This window comes from Entelurus aequoreus, linkage group LG09 (assembly GCF_033978785.1).
Source record: "Entelurus aequoreus isolate RoL-2023_Sb linkage group LG09, RoL_Eaeq_v1.1, whole genome shotgun sequence".
Lineage (NCBI taxonomy): Eukaryota > Metazoa > Chordata > Actinopteri > Syngnathiformes > Syngnathidae > Entelurus > Entelurus aequoreus.
The window spans coordinates 32,548,081-32,569,382 of NC_084739.1; the positions used below are offsets into that span (position 1 = coordinate 32,548,081).

The 21,302-nt window shown below is 40.8% G+C and overlaps 1 protein-coding gene across 2 annotated transcripts in view; it reads left to right on the forward strand.

Moving 5' to 3' along the window:
* Positions 1 to 12,609, forward strand: part of ptk7b (protein tyrosine kinase 7b) — a 156,948-nt gene extending 144,339 nt beyond the window's left edge. For both annotated transcript variants that reach the window (XM_062058585.1, XM_062058586.1), the window contains 8 exons: positions 1,757 to 1,884; positions 3,577 to 3,777; positions 5,137 to 5,298; positions 5,380 to 5,612; positions 5,692 to 5,772; positions 7,411 to 7,562; positions 7,681 to 7,859; positions 11,200 to 12,609. In XM_062058585.1, the coding sequence (XP_061914569.1) occupies positions 1,757 to 1,884; positions 3,577 to 3,777; positions 5,137 to 5,298; positions 5,380 to 5,612; positions 5,692 to 5,772; positions 7,411 to 7,562; positions 7,681 to 7,859; positions 11,200 to 11,360 (1,297 nt within the window). In that variant the 3' untranslated portion in view covers positions 11,361 to 12,609. The remainder of the gene's footprint in view (positions 1 to 1,756; positions 1,885 to 3,576; positions 3,778 to 5,136; positions 5,299 to 5,379; positions 5,613 to 5,691; positions 5,773 to 7,410; positions 7,563 to 7,680; positions 7,860 to 11,199) is intronic.
* Positions 12,610 to 21,302: the final 8,693 nt, after the last annotated feature.

Consider the following 21,302-nt stretch of genomic DNA (forward strand, 5'->3'; position numbering starts at 1 on the left):
CATGAACTATAGAGGAAGCTTTATGCAGCATGGAAGCAGGCAAAGCAGAGGACACACAGAGGAGCGCTCAGACAAGACAAGTGGTGGAGAAAAACAGGAAGTGGAAAACAAAAATAAGAGAGCTGGACAGGAAGTAATTAAGAAAATATTAATAAAGTCAAAACTGTCACGCGATCATGACATGACTCATTAAAAGAATTCAATGATGAATTGTAATAGTCATCACTAGAGGTTGAAATCTTTGGACACCTCAGGATTCGATCCGATTCCGGTCATCACAATAAATATTCAATGGAAGCCTTTCACCAACATCCATCCATCCATTTTCTACCGCTTGTCCCGTTCGGGGTTGCAGGGGGTGCTGGAGCCTATCTCAGCTGCATTCGGGTGGAAGGCGGGGTACACCCTGGACAAGTCGCCAGCTCATCCCTATCACCAACATTTGAGGCCAAAATTATTTTTCCCCAGACCAAATTTTAGTTAAATATTTATTTGAAAATTGGGTATCTGTTAGCTGAAAATGTGGAATGTGGCTTAATATTCTTTTAAACATTATTATTTGTGATGGGTCAAACGATACTGAAACATTGATACCTTATGATTTTAAGGAGTGATACTGTGTCTCTCGAAGTCTCAATGTGTGTGTCACTTTAAGAGAAAATGTGATCGATGCAGCTAATGCAGTTTCATTTGGCTGTGAAGCGCCAATTGGCTCACAAATGACAGCTTGTACTGAAAAAGTCGGGTAGAATGCGTCACCATCATTTAACCATTGAAATAGAACTAAGAAATATGAAAAATTCAATATCACTGCAGTGTCAATAGAGCTTGTGAGTGTGCCGTACACTCCCTGAGGCGTCATTTACCCATCAATAATTATCAACATAATTTTTTTTGATTATTACTATGCTTTAATTACCTAGGTTATTTTTGTCATTTTATGACAAATAGTTCCATGTCCAGAATTGTTCACACTATCTCAATATGTTCTAGTCTTCAGGGGAGATCCAGCAATTTGAGCAAAAATGTAAAAATATGTAAGAACAAGTTTGTGTTAAAAAAAAGAAAACGAAAAGCAAGTTTATTTTTTTATTTTTACTTCCTACAATGGGCTTAGCAGAAAATATACAATCTCCTCTCTGTATATATAAAGTGGGTAGCTTAGGGTACCACACTTTGGGGAAAAATAACAGTTATGCTACGCGTTACCAAAATACGTTAGAAGGATGCAAATGATTGTTGTTGGATTTATTTGAAGGGGGAGTTCAAAATAGTTACAGAATAATTTTCCAAATGTACTGTAAAAAAAAAGGGGCTATCATGAATTAATTTGTTCTTGCCACTTCCTTGTGCTATTTTCAGCCAGAAAATACCCATTTAACCAATAAATATTCACGTGTATTAAAATTTGGTGAGGTTATGAATGAGTTTGGGTGTAGTTTTATCTGCTTGGTTAAAGATCCAGGAGATGGTTTAGTTCGTAACAGGAATTGTTTGAAAATGCACAGCATTTCATATTGTAGAAGCCAGAGAGACAAAATCGCTGCTAAAAGTATCACCACTACGATTTTTCCAAACTTATGGCTTCGTATAAAACATGACAGCATTGGACATGCTAGTCTTCAGGACACGGAAAACAAGGAAGTATCATGTGTAGAACAGTGTTCTGTCAACAGGGCTCGCCCTTCTGTCAAGTCCTCCACATTGTGAACATAATGAGTTCATCTTCTTACATCTGAGTCATTCTTTCTTCCAGGATCCAGAAGATGTCCAATGGCTCCCTGGTGATTTCAGACGTCACTACAGACGACACAGGCAGATACACGTGTGTGGCTGGGAACAGCTGCAACATCAAAGACCGTGTGGCTCAGCTCTATGTCGTGGGTTAGTCTCAAACGCACACTAATGAGCACAGAGACGCACAGTGGACACAAGGCACGATCACAAGCGCTGGATGAAAGCGTTTATTAAACCTTCCTACTCACCTTGTCATCCACTTCGACAGGTTAATAACCACGGCTACATCTGTGACGCCACAGCTGTCAGGGGAGTGATGGGATTGGGCAAGCGATAGATCTAATAACGCTTTTGTCTCCTGTATCGTCCTTCTCAAGCTTGATTATACAATTTGTCGCCAAAATAGAGGCTAAAATATGGTAATATTGCACAGATAAATATATAGAAAGATACATGAGTCATCTCCAAGAGAAATTCACATTTCCAGCAGCTTTACAAGGGTAGGCATGCAAAGTTTAGGAAAATGTTTTACTAAAAATTGCATAATAATAAATATACCCATATTACTGCTCAGTGGCCTAGTGGTTAGAGTGTCCGCCCTGAGATTGGTAGGTCGTGAGTTCAAACCCCGGCCGAGTCATACCAAAGACTATAAAAATGGAACCATTACCTCCCTGCTTGTCACTCAGCATCAAGGGTTGGAACTGGGGTTAAAATCACCAAAATGATTCCCGAGCGCGGCCACCGCTGCTGCTCATTGCTCCCCTCACCTCCTAGGGCAGGGGTCGGCAACCCGCGGCTCCGGAGCCGCATGCGGCTCTTTGACCACTCTGATGCGGCTCAGCTGCATACTTGCCGACCCCCCTACATGTGGTCGAGCAGGTACACTGTTTGGGCAGGCTGTAGAGGGCGCCAAAAGCAGTGCCAGCACGTCCTGATATCCCGGAAATAATGAGAGGGTTGGCAAGTATGACGCTATCAAGCGCCATTCATTCAAGTCTCGCGGGCCGCACTAACATCAAATTTCCATATTAAAGTGCGTGCCGGTGCGTGTGTCTGAGACCCCTGGTTAACATAGCACAAAGCAACTTAAGCTTTGTATGCGGTGTTTTTCATTTTAAATTTAAAAATTTTTTTTGTGGCTCCCATCATTTTCTTTAATTTGTGAAACTTGCCAAAATGGCTCTTTGAGTGGTAAAGGTTGCCGACCCCTGTCCTAGGGGGTGGAACAAGGGGATGGGTCAAACTCAAAGAGTAATTTCACCACACTTAGTGTTTGTGTCTGACTATCAGTGGTACTTTAACTTAAACTTTAAGCAAAATAAGAGACATTAAAATACAAAACAAGATAAGATAAAACAGTTCCGGTTTCATGGTGCAAAATATTAGTGAGCAGAAGGACAAAAGACCAGTGTGCAAGTTTTGTATAGTGTATGTAATAGGTAATATAAGGTAGGTCATCATTTTACTTTAATGGTTAATGATTCAAAATATCTGAAAAGAAGTACAATTTATATTTTTAAAACCTGTGTCTCAGCAAAACTGATGATTTGTTTGCTTTCTGTGTTTAACATGTACCAGGTCAGCAATTTTGTGTGTAGTAAAAGAAAGAATAAAACAGAGTTAAAATAACAAAAACGAAACAAATAAAATGTAGTCATAGTTTCTTACAAACTGCCTTTTGAAGGTAATAAATAGCACGTGACAATTGGATTTAGACAATATTGTAGTTCTTTAGTTGTCTTCACACAATATCATAGAAAAGGAGTTTTAAATACTTGTTCTACTTTCCAAACATAGCAAGCGACTTTCATTATTCATGTACCCTGTGGCCGACAGATAAGCCAGCGCAGACCTATGATGAGGATGAGGACCGAGCCCCTTATAAGATGATTCAAACCATCGGCTTGTCTGTGGGGGCAGCTGTGGCTTACATCATCGTGGTGCTGGGCCTCATGTTCTACTGCAAAAAGAGACGCAACGCCAAACGACTGCACAAGGGTCAAGATGGAGAGGAGCCAGAGATGGAGTGTCTTAATGGTATGTGTCTTTGAATGTATAGGGATTTATTAAACTAGCTGGGGAAGATTCAGTATGGTTGTGTGAATTTATCTATTTATTTTTTAAGTTACCTCAAATTTAGTGTAAAATATTCCTCTTTAAGTTAAATATTACTATTGCAGAGGTTGTGAGAACTTCTGTTGATATGAAGGGCATAGGAAAGTTTGACAACTGCCTGAATCTGGTTGTTTGCTGCCCTCTTGTGTTCATATTTTGAACTATGTCTAATTTTACTTGAGCTTGTTCTTGAAACTTTGCAACTTTCTCACTTTTTTGATTCTTTAAAGGAAGTTGACAATAAATCTTGCCCCAGATGGTGTCAATATTTTTCAAATGACTATATTATTTATTTTGTTGTACATGATATAGTAGCAAAATTATGATTAGTGTTATGTAAACTAAGCAAATAAATTAAAATCCAAACCATACCTGTGTATCTAAAAAATGTTTTATAATTTATTAGAGCTGTCAATAATAATGAGTTAACACATGTGATTAATTACAATAACATATTGCATTATTATGTATATAAGCAGAATAATCACGCAATTTATTTTGACTATTCATGCTCCTTTACTTTATAGTCATATTGTCAGCGATCAGATCAATGCATACATCAGAGAAAGGATAAGTGAGGACACCAAGAAGACTGACTGTTGTGCTCGCTGGCAAATTTAACTTTAGTTGCCACCTTTTGAGCAAATAAATGACGTGCAATTAAGTAAAACATTTAAAAATATATATTCCTGTATGACAGTCTGGCATTAAATTTACATTTATGTCGAAATATTGGAATCTCTTTTTTAAAGTTGATTTAAATTATACAAGTCAAAAAAATGCTGAGAATGTGATTAATCTAATTAAAACATTTAATAATTTAACAGCACTAATCTTCATATTACAATTAATAAATTAAACATTGTAAGCTATTATTATAAGTTGTAATGTCCAACTTAATAAGGTTGATCCAAAAGCCACTTTTCTGGCAGCAATTTAAATGTATTTCTGTTAGACATGCACACACTCTGGGAATTGTTTGTTTTTCTGAAAAAAAAAATAATATCTGTACATTTTATTACCATGAGAAAATTCTGGGTCAAAGCCATTCGCTCAATCATTTTGGAGGCTTAAGCTTAATAGGACAGCTGCTGTTTGGTATAATCTTGTACATACACATAGATTTGATTATATACATTGACAGCCTGTTATGACGGCAACATTATTATTATTATAGTAATAATAATAATAAAAGGTTAGATTTACAGTGTATAGCACTTTTCTGGACACCCAAGGCACATCAATTATTTTCCAATTTTGAATATGTGCTGTGTTTATCAGGCGGGGCTGTTCAGCAAAATGGCCACACCACCACTGAGATCCAGGAGGAGGTGGCACTCACTAACATGGGCACCATGGCAACAACCGAGAAGCGCCACAGCCACGTCAACAGCGACAAGCTGCACTTTCCCCGAGCAAACCTGCAAACCATCACTACTTTAGGTAACTGATCCACAGGACGCAAACACGTGTTAACAAATGAATCATCATTGAGCAGACTGTGACGTTTGGTCATCTTCGCAGGTAAAGGCGAGTTTGGCGAGGTCCTTTTATCCAAAGCCAAAGGCGTCGAGGAAAGAGAGGAGGAAACGGTGGTGCTGGTGAAGAGCCTCCAGACTAAAGACGAACAGCTTCAGCTTGACTTTCGCAGAGAAGCAGAGATGTTCGCCAAGCTCAGCCACTCCAACGTAGCTCGTCTGTTGGGCCTGTGCAGAGAGGCGGAGCCGCACTACATGGTCCTGGAGTATTACGACCTGGTATACTTACACAATAACACATCTAGCAAAGGATTCATGTAGACTTTAGGTTAAAATACCTTCTTGTCTATGTGGTCAGGGAGATTTAAAGCAGTTCCTGAGGATTTCTAAGAACAAAGATGACAAGGTCAAATCTCAGCCCATCAGCACGAAGACCAAAGTAAGTGTTAATGATTGACACACGACACCCTGACTTCATACTCTATCAGCTCATTAAACAAGAAACATAGCCAGTGATTTCAATAAAACAATGATCGCACCCATGAAAAGTCCTAAAAATGCTATCAAACACCTTTTAAATTCAATATTGTACATTAAGAAAGAATTACAAGAATACAGTGCAGTATTGTACAGTTACACAACATCATGCCTTGTGAAAGCATCTTCCTGCTGAAACACTTAAGAGTGAATTATCTTTAGACAGCACCCTCTACTGCAGGGGTGGGCAATTGATTTTTACCGGGGGCCGCATGAGCAACCCGAGCACTGCTGGAGGGCCACACCGACAATATTTCAATTAAATTTTGCTTAAATTATTTTTGATATACCGTAAGATAAATAATAATAATATTTTCATTTAACCTAACTTATCTTTATTCAAAAGCAGATGGCTTTTGATGGTTTTATTTTTAACACTTTCTTACACAATGCTTCCTGATGTGTAATACCATGCAAAATAGTACAATTCTGTCACTTTATCCTTTATCCTCTTTGTTGTGAATGATGTCAGAAGTGGGATGAAATGCCTCCCAGTTCGCCTTGCCATCAAACCTGGGAGTCTTCATTGAGGGCGGAATTCCCCCATGGCACCTGTAGACACTGCCCCTCTCTGTCTCTCTCTCTCTCTCTCTCTCTCTGTCTCTCTCTCTCTCTCTCTCTCTCTCTCTCTGTCTGCGGCGAGCTCCTCACGTGGCACGTACCTCTCGATGACGTAGCAGGCTGCGCACACAATTAAGCAGCGCAGTATGCGCAAAGTTTTACTTCTGACACCAATTGTAGCGTCCAGAAGAAGTGCACACCAAGTCTGACGCTCTTTTTAATTTTTTATTGAGCAAGCTATACTAACACAGCTCAACTTATCTCGTTCCTTCCACACGCACATATCCTCACTCCTCATTTACGCAACTCAAGACAACATCAACTTCAGCAGGTCGTTACACTATATTCTTCAAACAAAGCAACATGTGTACTACAAATTAAGCACACGGCTTTACCTTTACTTGGCAATCCATGTCTTGTTGAAAACACGCTATTCGTCATCACCTTTTCTTTTTTTAGCGTCTCGGGGATAACCAGGCATCACTTGTTGCTGTGCGCCTTCACTAACAGGACATACACGCCCATAAATGACACTTTTCATAATAAAAGCAGCACAGTTGTATTGCACGCACGACATAGATGTTTTTTAAAATGTATTTAGTAATTTGTGATTTCCGCTGCGCGCACGAGCATACGTCTACACGGAAGTCATACAAATAACGCTTTTCAAAACAAAAGCAGCACCGTTGTATTGCACACTCGAGATAGATACTTTTTAAAATGTATTTTGTAATTTATGATTGGCCTCACGCGGGCCGTACAGGGACGTTCAAAGGGTCGGATGTGGGCCGCAGAATGCCCAGGTCTGCTCTACTGGATTTATAGCTGCAGCACTTTTTTTTTTCTGTCAATGACGGCATCGTGTTCTATTGGAGTTATAATTAAATTTTCTTTTTTGATATTCCAAATGTCGAACCGTGAACAGGCGGGGATTAACTGTATTGTAATTTTCCCTTCAACCTTTCCACCCTTTGTCCAGGTTTCCATCTGTGCCCAAGTGGCTCGTGGGATGGAACATCTGTCCAATCACCGCTTTGTCCACAAAGACTTAGCCGCTCGTAACTGCCTAGTCAGCAGTCAGAGACGCATCAAAGTGTCGTCCCTCAGCCTTAGCAAGGACGTTTACAAAAGGTCAGACACGTCAATTGGAATTCTGAGTATTTAAAAGTCTCACTTAGGTGTCTTGGCGACTAACAGTGCTTGTTCCTCTTTGTGTGCGCGGTCTGTGTGTGTGTCCGTGTGTGTCTAGTGAGTACTATCACTACAGACAAGCGTGGATCCCTCTGCGCTGGCTCCCTTCAGAGTCCGTGTTTGAAGACGACTTCTCCACCAAGTCTGATGTTTGGGCCTTTGGAGTGCTCATGTGGGAGGTGTTCAGTCACGGGGAAATGCCTTACACCAAACTTGGAGACAATGAAGTGCTAGAAGGTCAGTGTCAGCAGTTTTGCCATGACATACCACCACAACTGTGTAAATATTCCAGATAGAATTGTACAGAATATTGAAAATCTCTTGAAAGTGAATTTAACTTGTTGTTTACTACATATTTTAGGTCGAATGGTTGAAATAGGTTTTTAAGAAATACAATTACAATACAAATATGCTGTTTTATTGCACAGCCTCGTACCTGATTGAAAAGTTAACTTGAATAAAGTCAATAAATAACATACTGCACTAAAGTACATGATATCTACAGTATCCATATCTTCTACTAAAAGTGGAATAAAGTATTGAAATGTGTAGTTATTTCTCTCATAGCTAATTACTATGTTTAATAGTTTGCTTTTTAGATACAGTTACAAAGTTATAATTACAATCTAAACTTGCAGTAATTTGCAATAAACTAAAATAAGCAAAAACTTTTTAAACAGCTTACTAATATGTTCTATTACTATCTATCAACAATATGTATTTTTTTTCTAGTATCTGTTATACAGCATTATAATAGCATGTGAGGAAATGTAAATTACTTTATTTTAAGTGTCTATTTCAAACAGCTTCATAACATGTGACAAAATGTAAATTAAGTATTTTTGTATCTATTTTTAAATAAAATCATAACGTGATGGAATGTAAATTGATTATATTAGTATCAATTTTAATAAGCATTTTCATAAGTGATGATGGAAAGTAAAATCATTATGTATTATATTCTTACTCTGGTTGGAAATTAATGATCAGCTGTTTTAAAAACATGAATTTTGATGAAATGGGAGAAGCTTTGAATGTTCTGTGCTCCTGTTTCCATGCCAGTGTCATTTAAAAAACAAAAAAAACAATACTTGTGCCAGAGCAGACGTTGACTCTCTATAGCTGACATCATGTTGTCTGCAAACTGGTTGCCAGACATACCATACTTAACATATTTTTACGATAATTTCACTCTGTTAGGGCTGGGCGATATGGCTGAAAACTGTATCACGACATAAGTGTTTTATATCAGTCAATATCGATCATTTTTTATATTTTTTATGACCTATCGAAAATAAGGACTAAGAAAAAAATATAATAAATGTAAACATTTTTGTTGAAAATGTAACCTTACTCTGATTTTAATCCCCTCAGTTATCAAGGCAGAAAGGAAAGGAAATGTCAACACAAAACACTCAATCTATGTAAACACAATTCTAAAATCACATTGAACACGGGTACTCCGGCTTCCTCCCACCTCCAAAGACATGCACCTGGGGATAGGTTGATTGGCAACACTAAATTGGCCCTAGTGTGTGAATGTGAGTGTGGATGTTGTCTGTCTATCTATGTTGGGCCTGCGATGAGGTGGCGACTTGTCCAGGGTGTACCCCGCCTTCCGCCCGATTGTAGCTGAAATAGGCTCCAGCACCCCCCGCATCCCCGAAGGGAATAAGCGGTAGAAAATGGATGGATGGATGGACGTAACGATAATTAACCTCTTAAAATGAAGGTGGAGAAATAAGGAATATAAATGCTTATTAAAGTGTAATAAAATAGTACAAAGTGTGAAAATGTAAACATGGACAAACCTGAGAAGAACAATTTTCTGCAGGTTTAGGGACAGGAAGTTATGGCTGTGCTCTAAAGGGTGAGCACGCCTAAGGTGGTGTGGTACTACTGGTCTTGGTGAGGACGAGAGTCTTGCAAAACCACAGACCACAATGGTCTGACTACGGTCTGTTTTTAAAAAATTCCAAAACTGCCATACCTTTGAGGTGACTTCCTGTTTTATCAACATTTTTTTGCTTTCTGCTGCACTCATTTTTAGTTTCTCTTCTCAAGAACCAACTGCGAGACAACAAGATGACGCTACCAAACTTGATAGTTGTTGCCTAATTGGCTGTTAAGGCTGGAACATACTCTTGCGTCACGTAGCTTGCTTCCCCTCTCACGTGTCTTGTTTGATTTAGAGTCCTTCTGTGGAGGTTGGTGCCAGACGTGTAATTATTTGTCAAAACACTAAGAGGCAGTGCGTCCTGAAGGAGCAACCGTAGCTGTGGTTGACTAAATATTTACCTTCTCTTGAAGAGTGACGACAACCACAACATCGACATCGTTGTCTACACTGAAACTAATCATTCTGAATCATCAGTTTACTTTTAATTGATGTTTAACTTATCAACCAGAGTAAAATACCTTCCTGAAGACGGGCTGTGCAATGCAATAAAAGGGAGCTACCATGAAATTATAAATCAACCAAACTGTTAAGTAACTATTTTAACGACATGCTGGTGGTAATGTGTATGGTCATGTGCTATTGATGTGTGGCAATAAAAGTTAAAAAGAGTGTCAATACACAAAATGCTGAAAAACGACACATTCAATAATCATTTTTAGAGCTTACGGAGATATGAAGTACACACTATCTGTTTTCATGCAAATGTTTAATCACTGTTGTTTCATTTCATACAAAAATGTGTCTTAAGTCTGCTCTCCTGTGGTCGGGGACCCTCCTCTGCAAAAACTGACCAATCACAGCTCTGCGGTCTGCATCGCCACAGACGCAAAGCTAGGATTTCTGGGGTGTGCATGCAAGGCTTGCGGAAGGTACTCAGGGGAGGGGGCAAGACGGCGTCGTTTACGCGAGAGTTACGTGACTCAAGAGTGTACACCAGGCTTTATTGTGTCACTCCCACTCATCAGTAATCACTTCCTGCGTTGCTCGGTTACCAGAAGGCGAGTGCCTTTGTTCATGCAACAAACCTTACTTTGCAACTTCTGGTTTCTTCCAACAAGAAAGAGAAAAAAATGTTTACAATTTATTGGACGCATTTGTTATTGATATTGATTACGTGTCTATCACAATATACATTGATATTGTTTTATCGGCCAGTCCTACCCTCTGTACAATGTACAATCATTCCAAAAATGCCCTAATGTGGGATCATTTGAGCCCTTGAAAACACAAACAGGATACATCCTCCGCTGCACCTGACGTTGCGCATTGTTTCACGTGCCTCTTTACAGGCAGGTGGGGGCGCTGTTCTGCAGGTAGCAGCTTTGTTCCAACAGTGCTGTTAGTTTATGTACAGGTAAAACTGTGTTATATAAACTATTTTATACACAGTCTGTTTTAATGTGTTACCGTAGCAAATGGCTCAAAGCAGCGCCCTTTGGAGTATGTACGATTATGTCTCTCAAAATACGATCAATGGAAGCTTCTGGTACGATAATTTGTCACATCTACCAACACTGGGTTGAATCCATAGTTGCCTCAGTTGCGTCAAACCAGATTAAATCCTGATTTGAACGATCAATGAATGCATTATTTTTCTCTAACGAACACCCTCTGCAGGCTTGCAGACAGGGAAGCTGAAGCTGCCCCCTATAGAAGGATGCCCCTCCAAAATGTCCAAGCTCATGGTCAGCTGCTGGGCCCCCAGCCCCAAGGAGCGGCCCTCCTTCAGCGACGTGGTGCGCACCCTGGGAGAGACGTCCTCTGATAGCAAAGTGTGACACAGCAACGCCCCGAGTAGTGGAACTTAAGTCTTCTCTCTTCCTGCGAACAAAGACAGACTATTTAGTCTCACTCTTCAGGGACCAAGGATCATTTTAAATATGCATTTCAGACTAGAAAGGAGAATTGTTTGCCATTTCAGTGGAAGCGCACACAGATTTTTTCCTTTTTTTTTTTTTTTTTTGAGCGCCGCCTGGAGTTTTTACGTTTGCCTTAAACGCAACATGGATGACAACCCTCTTGCTCAACTTCCTGTCTGTGTGAGCCTGCCGGTTCGGTCGCAGAGACTCTTTACAAACTCTGTGCCTCTCTTCTCCACACACACACTGAGAATGTGGTCTTGTATTATACAACTGTCCTTGAACCTATCATCCTCATTATCACCACCAGGATGCTCAAATCAGTGTGTGTGCATGAAGGTGTGTAACTGTTACACAAGGCAGACTTGTTTGAAAATGAGTCTTTTGGGATGATAAAACAAAAAAAAAAGTACATAGCCAAGAATTGACTGTTCCATTTTGTATATTTTAAAGAGTGTTTTTGTTCTTGTATCAACTTTTGCGGTGCTTATTATCTAACACTATGTCCAAGTTTCAGGGATCCACTGGGAGTGTGTTGAACCTGCAGAGGTCCTCACCTGTGGGTCCACCTGTGTGTGCGTGTGTGCGCGTGTGTGTGCGTGTGTGTGTGTGTGTGTGTGTGTGTGTGTGTGTGTGTGTGTGTGTGTGCAATGCTGCAAAAGGGGACCAGTGTACATAATGTAGAGGCCTTGCACTAACCTCCCTCGTTTTGTCTTTTGCCAACACAGTGTGTTGAAGGCCTCTTTATTTATAGTGAAGGTCCTGTGTGTGTGTGTTTTTATTTGGATCAGTGTGTTGTAGAAAGGTACTGCTCTAACGTCATTCTCATGATCCGTTTGTGTGTTTATGGCCCAACCGGCTAAACATGCTAACAAAGAACAAAAAAACTGAGTCACTGCTGGTCACCAGTATACGGAAATAAGTGCCTGGTAAATGAAGGATGATCTAAAAGTTGTTTCCCTTTTTTTATTTTTATTTTTTACATGATCTAATCAAATCCCTTTGTTGATGACACCTTTTTGTATAAGTTGTTTTTAGTGTGATATGTTTCTATGAATGCTAGGCACTCACATCTAAACCTTTTTTTATCTGCTTCAGCAAAAGTCCACTGTTACTGTATAATGGATATTTACAAAAGTATACATAATGCTTCCAATAAAGGTTCACAACATTTTTACTCAATTGTTTTTGGAATAAGGTTACATGTTTAGTAACAGCTGATTCTGGAAATGGTCTGTATTTATATAATGTGTTTACTGTACCTGGACCACACCCAAAGCGCTATACACTATATGTCACATCCACTCGCTGATGGCGGAAGCAGCAAGGTGGGTGAAGTGTCTTGCCCAAGGACACAACAGCCGTGACTACCGTATTTTCCGGACCATAGGGTGCACCGGATTATATGGTGATGAATGGTCTATTTTTGCTCTTTTTATTTATTTATAGGGCGCATTAAAGGAGTCATATTATTATTTTTTTTCTAAATTGAAAACACTTCCTTGTGGTCTACATAACATGCAATGGTGGTTCTTTGGTCAAAATGTTGCATAGATTATGTTTTACAGATCATCTTCAAGCCGCTTTCTGACAGTCGCTTCCGGATGCGCCGTTTTGTGGGCGATCTTATTTACATGGCTTCTCCCCGTCATCTTTGTTGTACCGGTGTAACATGCAAGGACAGGTGTAGAAGAAGTGTCAAAAGATGGAGCTAACTGTTTTAATGACATTCAGACTTTACTTAAATCAATAACGGAGCAGCATCTCCTCATCCGGAAACAACAACACCAGAAATGTGTCTCGTGAAAAACCGTCTGACCGGAACTCTAATAACTAAAGTTCCTTGGGTGAATAATGTAAACTCACTATACCGGTATGTTTTAGCGCTTTCATGGCAGATATACTGTAAGTAAGAACTTTACAATACTTTATATTAGAAATGGCAACAGCGGAGGATCAATGTCACATCAGAATCAGAATCAGATCAGAATCAGAATCGTTTTATTGCCATTGTTTGGGAACGAGTTCACAAACTAGGAATTTTTCTTGGTGCAAACGTGCGACATAAAACACATATAACACATATTTGGTATAAAAAGAGCTGTGACTGAGCTATCAGATAGACTTAGAAGGGATTCAAGGAATTCAAGGAGCTGCTGTTAGGAGTTATTGTTCATTTGCCTGATGGCCGAGGGGAAAAAACTGTTCAGGTGGCGGGATGTGTGGGTCTGGATGGAGCGTAGTCTCCTGCCTGAGGGGATAGGGGAGAATAGTGTGTGTCCAGGGTGAGAAGAGTCAGCTGTGATCCGACCCACACGCCTCCTGGTCCTGGAGGAGAACAAGTCCTGGAGGGATGGGAGCTTGCAGCCAATCACCTTCTCAGCAGCACGTACGATGCGCTGCAGTCTATTCTTATCCTGGACTGTGGCGCCGGGGAACCACACTGTGATGGAGGAGGTCAGGATGGACTCTATGATGGCTGAGTAAAACTGCACCAGCATCTCTGTCGGCACCTTAAGTTTCCTCAGCTGCCGCAGGAAGTACATCCTCTGCTGGGCCTTCTTGATGAGGGAGCTGATGGTCCGCTCCCACTTGAGGTCCTGGGTGATGGTGGTGCCCAAGAAACGGAAGGAGTCCACAATGGGGACGGGGGTGGAAGAGTCAATCAGGGTGAGGGGGGATGGTGGGGCTGTGACTTTCCTGAAGTCCATGATCATCTCCACTGTTTTCTGGGCGTTCAGCTCCAGGTTATTGAGGCTGCACCAGGACGTCAGCCGGTCTACCTCTCTCCTGTAGGCGGACTCATCGCCATTCGAGATGAGCCCGATGAGGGTGGTGTCATCCGCAAACTTGAGCAGTTTTACGGATTGGTGACTGGAGATGCAGCAGTTTGTATACAGGGAGAAGAGCCAGGGGGAGAGTACACAGCCCTGAGGAGTACCAGTGTTTGTGGTTCGACTGTCCGAGACAATCTTCCCCAGCCGTACGTGCTGTCTTCGGTCTGTCAGGAAGTCAGTAATCCAACTACAGAGGGAGTCGGGCACGCTGAGCTGGTAGAGCTTGTCTCGTAGCAGTCCAGGGAGGATGGTGTTGAAGGCAGAGCTGAAGTCCACAAACAGGATCCTAGCGTAGGCTCCTGGGGAGTCCAGATGCTCCAGGATGAAGTGGAGGGCCAGGTTCACTGCATCATCCACAGACCTGTTGGCTCTGTAGGCGAACTGCAGTGGGTCCAGGAGGGGGGCGGTGATGTCTTTGAGGTGGGGCAGGACCAAGCGCTCAAAGGACTTCATGACCACAGACGTCAGCGCGACTGGCCTGTAGTCATTTAGTCCTGTGATCTGTGCTTTCTTGGGGACAGGGACAATGGTAGAGGTCTTAAAGCAGGACGGCACGCGGCATAGCTCCAGAGAGGTGTTAAAAATGTCAGTGAAGACAGGAGCCAGCTGGTCCGCACAGTGTCTGAGAGTGGAGGGGGAGACACCATCCGGCCCGGGGGCCTTCCGCGTATTCAGCTTCAAGAACTGCCGGCGTACATCCTCTTCTTTGATGGAGAGGGTCTTTACAGTCTTATGATGTTTTTGGAGTCCTGTGATGTCATTGGAGTCCTTTAACTCCTTTAATGATGTGCTGGCATTGGTGGGGAGGGTGATGGTGGAGGGAGCATGGCTTTGATGAGCTGAAGGCCGTTCATGACGACAGTAATGTGTGTTGAGGCCCTGAGCGAGAGTCCGGTCATTCAGGGCCTGGGGAGTTTTGGGCTTATAGTTCGTAAGGGCCCTTAGATCTCTCCAAACTGCCGCAGAATCATTGGAGCGGAACTGTTCCTGTAAACGGTTAGAGTACACAGATTTAGCTTTCTCCACTTCCCTGGTGAAGTGGTACTTCGCTTCTCTGTATGTACTTCGGTCCCCGCTTCTCCACGCAGCCTCCTTCTTCTTGCACAGCTGTCGGAGCTTGGGTGTGAACCAGGGCTTGTCGTTGTTACAACAAACCCTGGTGCGCGTTGGAATGATGCGCGCCTCATTGAACTGTATGTATGAGGTCACAGTGTCCGTATACTCATCCAGATTGTTCGTGGCCGCTCCAATTGCCTCCCAGTCTGTCATTTCCCAGCAAGCACGCAACTCGTCCACAGACTCGGCGGTGAAACACTTAATGTTCCTCATAACAGGTTTAGCCAGTTTCAGTCTCTGTCTGTATGAAGGGATTAAGTGCACCATCACGTGATCTGATAGTCCAAGAGCAGCGCGCGGGACTGCATGAAAAGCCTTGCTCAGTGTAGTGTAGCAGTGATCCAGCGTGTTCTCCTCTCTGGTCGGGCATTTAATAAATTGTCTATACTTTGGTAATTCCTGGCTCAAATTCCCCTTGTTAAAGTCACCAAGCACGATAACAAGAGAGTCAGGAAAAGACCGTTCCACATGTAAGATCTGTCCTGCGAGCGCGCGCTGAGCGTCACGCACGTCCGCGCCGGGCGGGATGTAAACAGCCACTAGAATGAATGAAACAATCTCACGCGGTGAGTAAAAGGGCTTACAGTGGATGAAAAAATATTCCAGAGAGGAAGAACAGTGTCTAAAAATGACAGTCACGTCTGTGCACCAGCTATTGTTGATAAAGAAGCATAGTCCCCCGCCTCTTTTTTTGCCAGAGAGCGCCGCGTCTCGGTCCACGCGGAGGAGATGAAAGCCCTCAAGTTGAAGCGCGCTGTCCGGGACACTTGCGCTCAGCCAAGTCTCCGTGAAACACAACACGCATGATGAGGAGAAGTCCTTGTTCCTTCTCATCAGCAACGCTAGCTCGTCCATCTTGTTGGCAAGTGAGCGGACGTTGGAGAGGAAGATGCCTGGTAGAGGCGTGCGTAATCCCCGTCCGCGAAGACGGACAAGTGCGCCCGCTCTCTTTCCTCGTCGCTGCGGTTTCCCTCTTTTGATCGCAGAATGGACCAAATCCGCAGCTGACGCTAAGATGACCGGTAACAAGTCCATAGGGATGGTGGATCTGATGTTCAGTAGCTCTTCACGGGTGTAAGAGCACCCGGAAACACAATTTATACATAACATATACATAACAAGAAGATAGAGAAAAAGAAGAAGCTTATCGACTACGGGGTCGTCACGGACTACAAAGGCGGACTCGCAGAATTTTTCAGGATTTATGCAGATCCCAAATACAGATCGGCAAGTACCATAAGGTAAGAAAAGTTGCTTTTGCATAATATTGCGGAACAAAACACCAGATTATATGTCTTACCTTGAACACACACCATAATAATACTCGTATGATGAAGCACATCAAGCGGTGCGGCTTCGTAGCTTACCAAAGTTGTACGAAAACATTTTGATAGATTTTTGAGCGCCATGTGTAATGTTCTATATTTTCAATAGAACATATAAAATGTTGGTGGTGTTTACTTGAGTCATATTGCCGGCATAGTGCAGTCTAAACGTATTTCTTATGTTTGACTGCCATCTACTGGTCACATATATCATTACACTATTTACCAAATAAAATTGCTTTGAGATCGGTAAGCAAAACCAAAATTATTCCATACATTAGGCGCACCGGGTTATACTGTCGAGTTTTAAGAGAAAAAAAGGATTTTAGTGCGTCTTATGGTTCTGAAAATATGGTATAGGGCAGAAGCTGGATTCAAACCAAGAACCCTCTACCATATGAGCCACGCCTCCCCTGTAAGCTTACTCCCTTACCAAGGTATGAAGAGTTGAGTCGGTTATACATTAATTTGTATTTGATTATAGAAAAGTAATATTTAATCTTCAACCAACGAAGGTCATGTGACCGTGAAGCACACACATGTGTCCTGTTTTTTTAAGAAAGTAATCCTAAACTCAACTGGTTATGTGGAAAAAATACTTCTGTCATAAAAGCTGTCTCTTCCAATCAAGACAAAATAAGCTGCAGGTAGAAAATTGTAGACCTGCGCAAGACTGGAATAAACTACAAGAAGCATGGTAGGTAATAAAACCATATTGGCGCAATCATTCCTTAATGAAAGAAGAAATACAAGATAACAGCCAATTATCCTCGCTGAGGTCGTTGGTCCATGTTTTCTGAGAAAGGTTTACACAGCTGGGTAATGACACCAAGCGTCCTGGGAATAAAGGCACCTAGAAAAAAAAGTTTATTTCAATGCAGAATTTCTGATGAAGCTGTCATTGGTGTGATGTCTAAATCAGGTTGTCCAAACTTTTTCCACTGAGTGCCGCACACTGAAAAATCAAAGCGTGCGGAGGCCATTTTGATATTTTTATTCTTCAAAAATAGTACAATATATAGATTTTTTTTAACCTACAGGGCTCCCCTCAATTTTGTTCCCAGTCACAATTTTTTTTTTAAACAAGTCTTTTTAAATTGTTATTATTGTTATTCAGTGCTTAAATCTCTAGATCAGTGGTTCTCAAATGGGGGTACTTGAAGGTATGCCAAGGGGTACGTGAGATTTTTTTTAAATGTGTCAAAAAGAACTGTGAAAAGAAATGCAACAATGCAATATTCAGTGTTGACAGCTAGATTTTTTGTGGACATGTTCCATAAATATTGATGTTAAAGATATCTTTTTTTGTGAAGAAATGTTTAGAATTAAGTTCATGAATCCAGATAGATCTCTATTACAATCCCCAAAGAGGGCACTTTAAGTTGATGATTACTTCTATGTGTAGAAATCTTTATTTATAATTGAATCACTTGTTTATTTTTCAACAAGTTTTTAGTTATTTTTATATCTTTTTTTCCAAATAGTTCAAGAAAGACCACAACAAATGAGCAATATTTTTGCACTGTTATACAATTTAATAAATCAGAAACTGATGACTTAGTGCTGTATTTTACTTCTTTATTTCTTTTTATCAACCAAAAATGCTTTGCTCTGATTAGGGGGTACTTGAATTAAAAAAATGTTCACAGGGGGTACATCACTGAAAAAAGGTTGAGATCCACTGCTCTAGATCAACTTCAGTTTTGTCAATATAAAGTTTTTTTATATATATTTTTGAATGATCTTTTTGTCAAAACCCTGTTTTTTTATGGCAAAAACAAAATATGCAATATTTTCCCCAACAAGTGGAATATTTGATGTGAAATAATTGGAGAGCCTTAAAACAGTCAAAAATTCATAACAACATACCTATCAATCTTTGTTGCAGACCTTAAGATCCACGTAGATTCTATTTCATTCGTTTTTGACCAATAACAGTAAAAAATAAAAGTCCCACTAAAATGTTTGGGGATGCAAAAGTGCCCTACTCAGAAGAGTATTAAAAAAAGTCTTACTTTTTTTTTTTTTTTACTTTTAACACTTAAACGCACACTGCACTCTTTTTGGAATTTTGCCTATCGTTCACAATGGTTATGAGACCAGAACACACGTCTTTTTGTTATTTTTATTTTTTATTTCAAAGATGATAAAACACACTTGGAAGATGCGGCTAATAGGAGTCTCTGTTGTAGTCTTCACAGCCCTCTAAAACAACTGTAAAACCCTCCATCAACATTTCATATACACACTGCAAGTCTATTCATACGTTCATAACAATATGTAATATATACAATATATATATATACAATATATATATATGTATATATATATATATATATATATATATATATATATATATATATATATATATATATACACAATATGTAGGTCATTTTAAGCTTCCTTTATCACATTTGTTTCCATTTGCGAGAGTGTTCTAATCATGGCAGACTTGGTTACAAACAACAAAGTTGACTATTTTTGGACAAATGAGGAATCGCAATCTTATCTTTTTGAAGTTGAATATACGGAGGAAGAACTACTGCTTATAGAAGAGAGCACGAAGAGAGACTGAAACGTTGGAGCAGACGGCAGCCGGGAGAGTGAGGTCGGTGTGACTTTTCGCTGCAAATATGGAACTTGGAGCCAAGCTATGCCGACATAAATGGGGTGCTTACCCAAAATTAACTGGAAACGTACCGGCCGGCTGGACCAATCAGACAAATGTCCATCGAGTGAGTATGATATAATATTGATCATAATACACGCAGCACATGTGGGATAATACTTTACGGATACTGTAATATGATTGTTCACCTTTTTCAGTCAGTACAAATTGGTGTTTTAACGCATTGTGTTGTGCATTACAAATTCAAAAGCCATTCAGCTGCTCACACAAGAAGCCAGTTTACCTTTAGCTAGCTTACAGCTAATTCTGTAGCATGCATAGCAAGGCGATGTGTTACTACGCTAGAAAAAGAGTTCCTCAGTGTTTGTGCTTACAATAACAATGTTGCAACAGCTTGGTTATTATACAGATTAGGGAATGTAAATTAAGTATTGTTGGCAGTTTTTGAATGCATTTTCAAAGTGATTTAGAGGCAGAATGGATTGCTCTTAACTGGCTGCATTTCTGGCAACCTAGAACAAGACATTTTTTAATAAATTCGAATGTTAAAAAAACAAAACTTTTGTCGTCTTGTCTCATTAGGATTGTGAATGATAGGCAAAATTCCCCCCAAAAAGTGCAGTTCCCCTTTAAGTCTTTATATCAACTTCAGATCTTTCCGTCAATAATACAAAACCCAAAACCAGTGAAGTTGGCACATTGTGTAAATCTTAAATGAAAACAGAATACAATGATTTCCAAATCCTTTTCAACTTATATTCAATTGAATACACTGCAAAGACAAGATATTTAATGTTCGAACTGAGAAACTATTTTTTTTTTGCAAATAATCATTAACTTAGAATTTAATGGCAGCAACACATTGCAAAAAAGTTGGCACAGGGGCATTTTTACCACTGTGTTGCATGGCCTTTCCTTTTAACAACACTCAGTTGGGAACTGAGGAGACCAATTTTTAAAGCTTTTCAGGTGGAATTCTTTCCCATTCTTGCTTGATGTACAGCTTAAGTTGTTCAACAGTCCAGGGTCTCCGTTGTCGTATTTTAGGCTTCATAATGCGCCACACATTTTCAACGGGAGACAGGTCTGAACTACAGGCAGGCCAGTCTAGTACCCACACTCTTTTACTACAAAGCCACGCTGTTGTAACACGTGCAGAATGAGGCTGGGCATTGTCTTGCTGAAATAAGCAGGGGCGTCCATGAAAAAGACGTTGCTTGGATGGCAACATATGTTGCTCCAAAACCTGTATGTACCTTTCAGCATTAATGGTGCCTTCACAGATGTGTAAGTTACCCATGTCTTGGGCACTAATACACCCCCATACCATCACAGAAGCTGGCTTTTCAACTTTGCGCCTATAACAATCCTGATGGTTATTTTCCTCTTTGGTCCAGAGGACACGACGTCCACAGTTTCCAAAAAAACATTTGAAATGTGGACTCATCAGACCACAGAACACTTTTCCACTTTGCATTAGTCCATCTTAGATGAGCTCGGGCCCAGCGAAGCCGGCAGTGTTTCTGGGTGTTGTTGATAAATGGCTTTCGCTTTGCATAGTAATAAATGATAAATGGGTTATACTTGTATAGCGCTTTTCTACCGTCAAGGTACTCAAAGCGCTTTGACAGTATTTCCACATTCATCCATTCACACACACATTCACACACTGATGGCGGGAGCTGCCATGCAAGGCGCTAACCAGCAGCCATCAGGAGCAAGGGTGAAGTGTCTTGCCCAAGGACACAACGGACGTGACTAGGAAGGTAGAAGGTGGGGATTGAACCCCAGTAACCAGCAACACTCCGATTGCTGGCACAGCCACTCTACCAACTTCGCCACGCCGTCCCATAGTAGACTTTTAACTTGCGCTTACAGATGTAGCGACGAACTGTAGTTACTGACAGTGGTTTTCTGAAGTGTTCCTGAGCCCATGTGGTGATATCCTTTACAC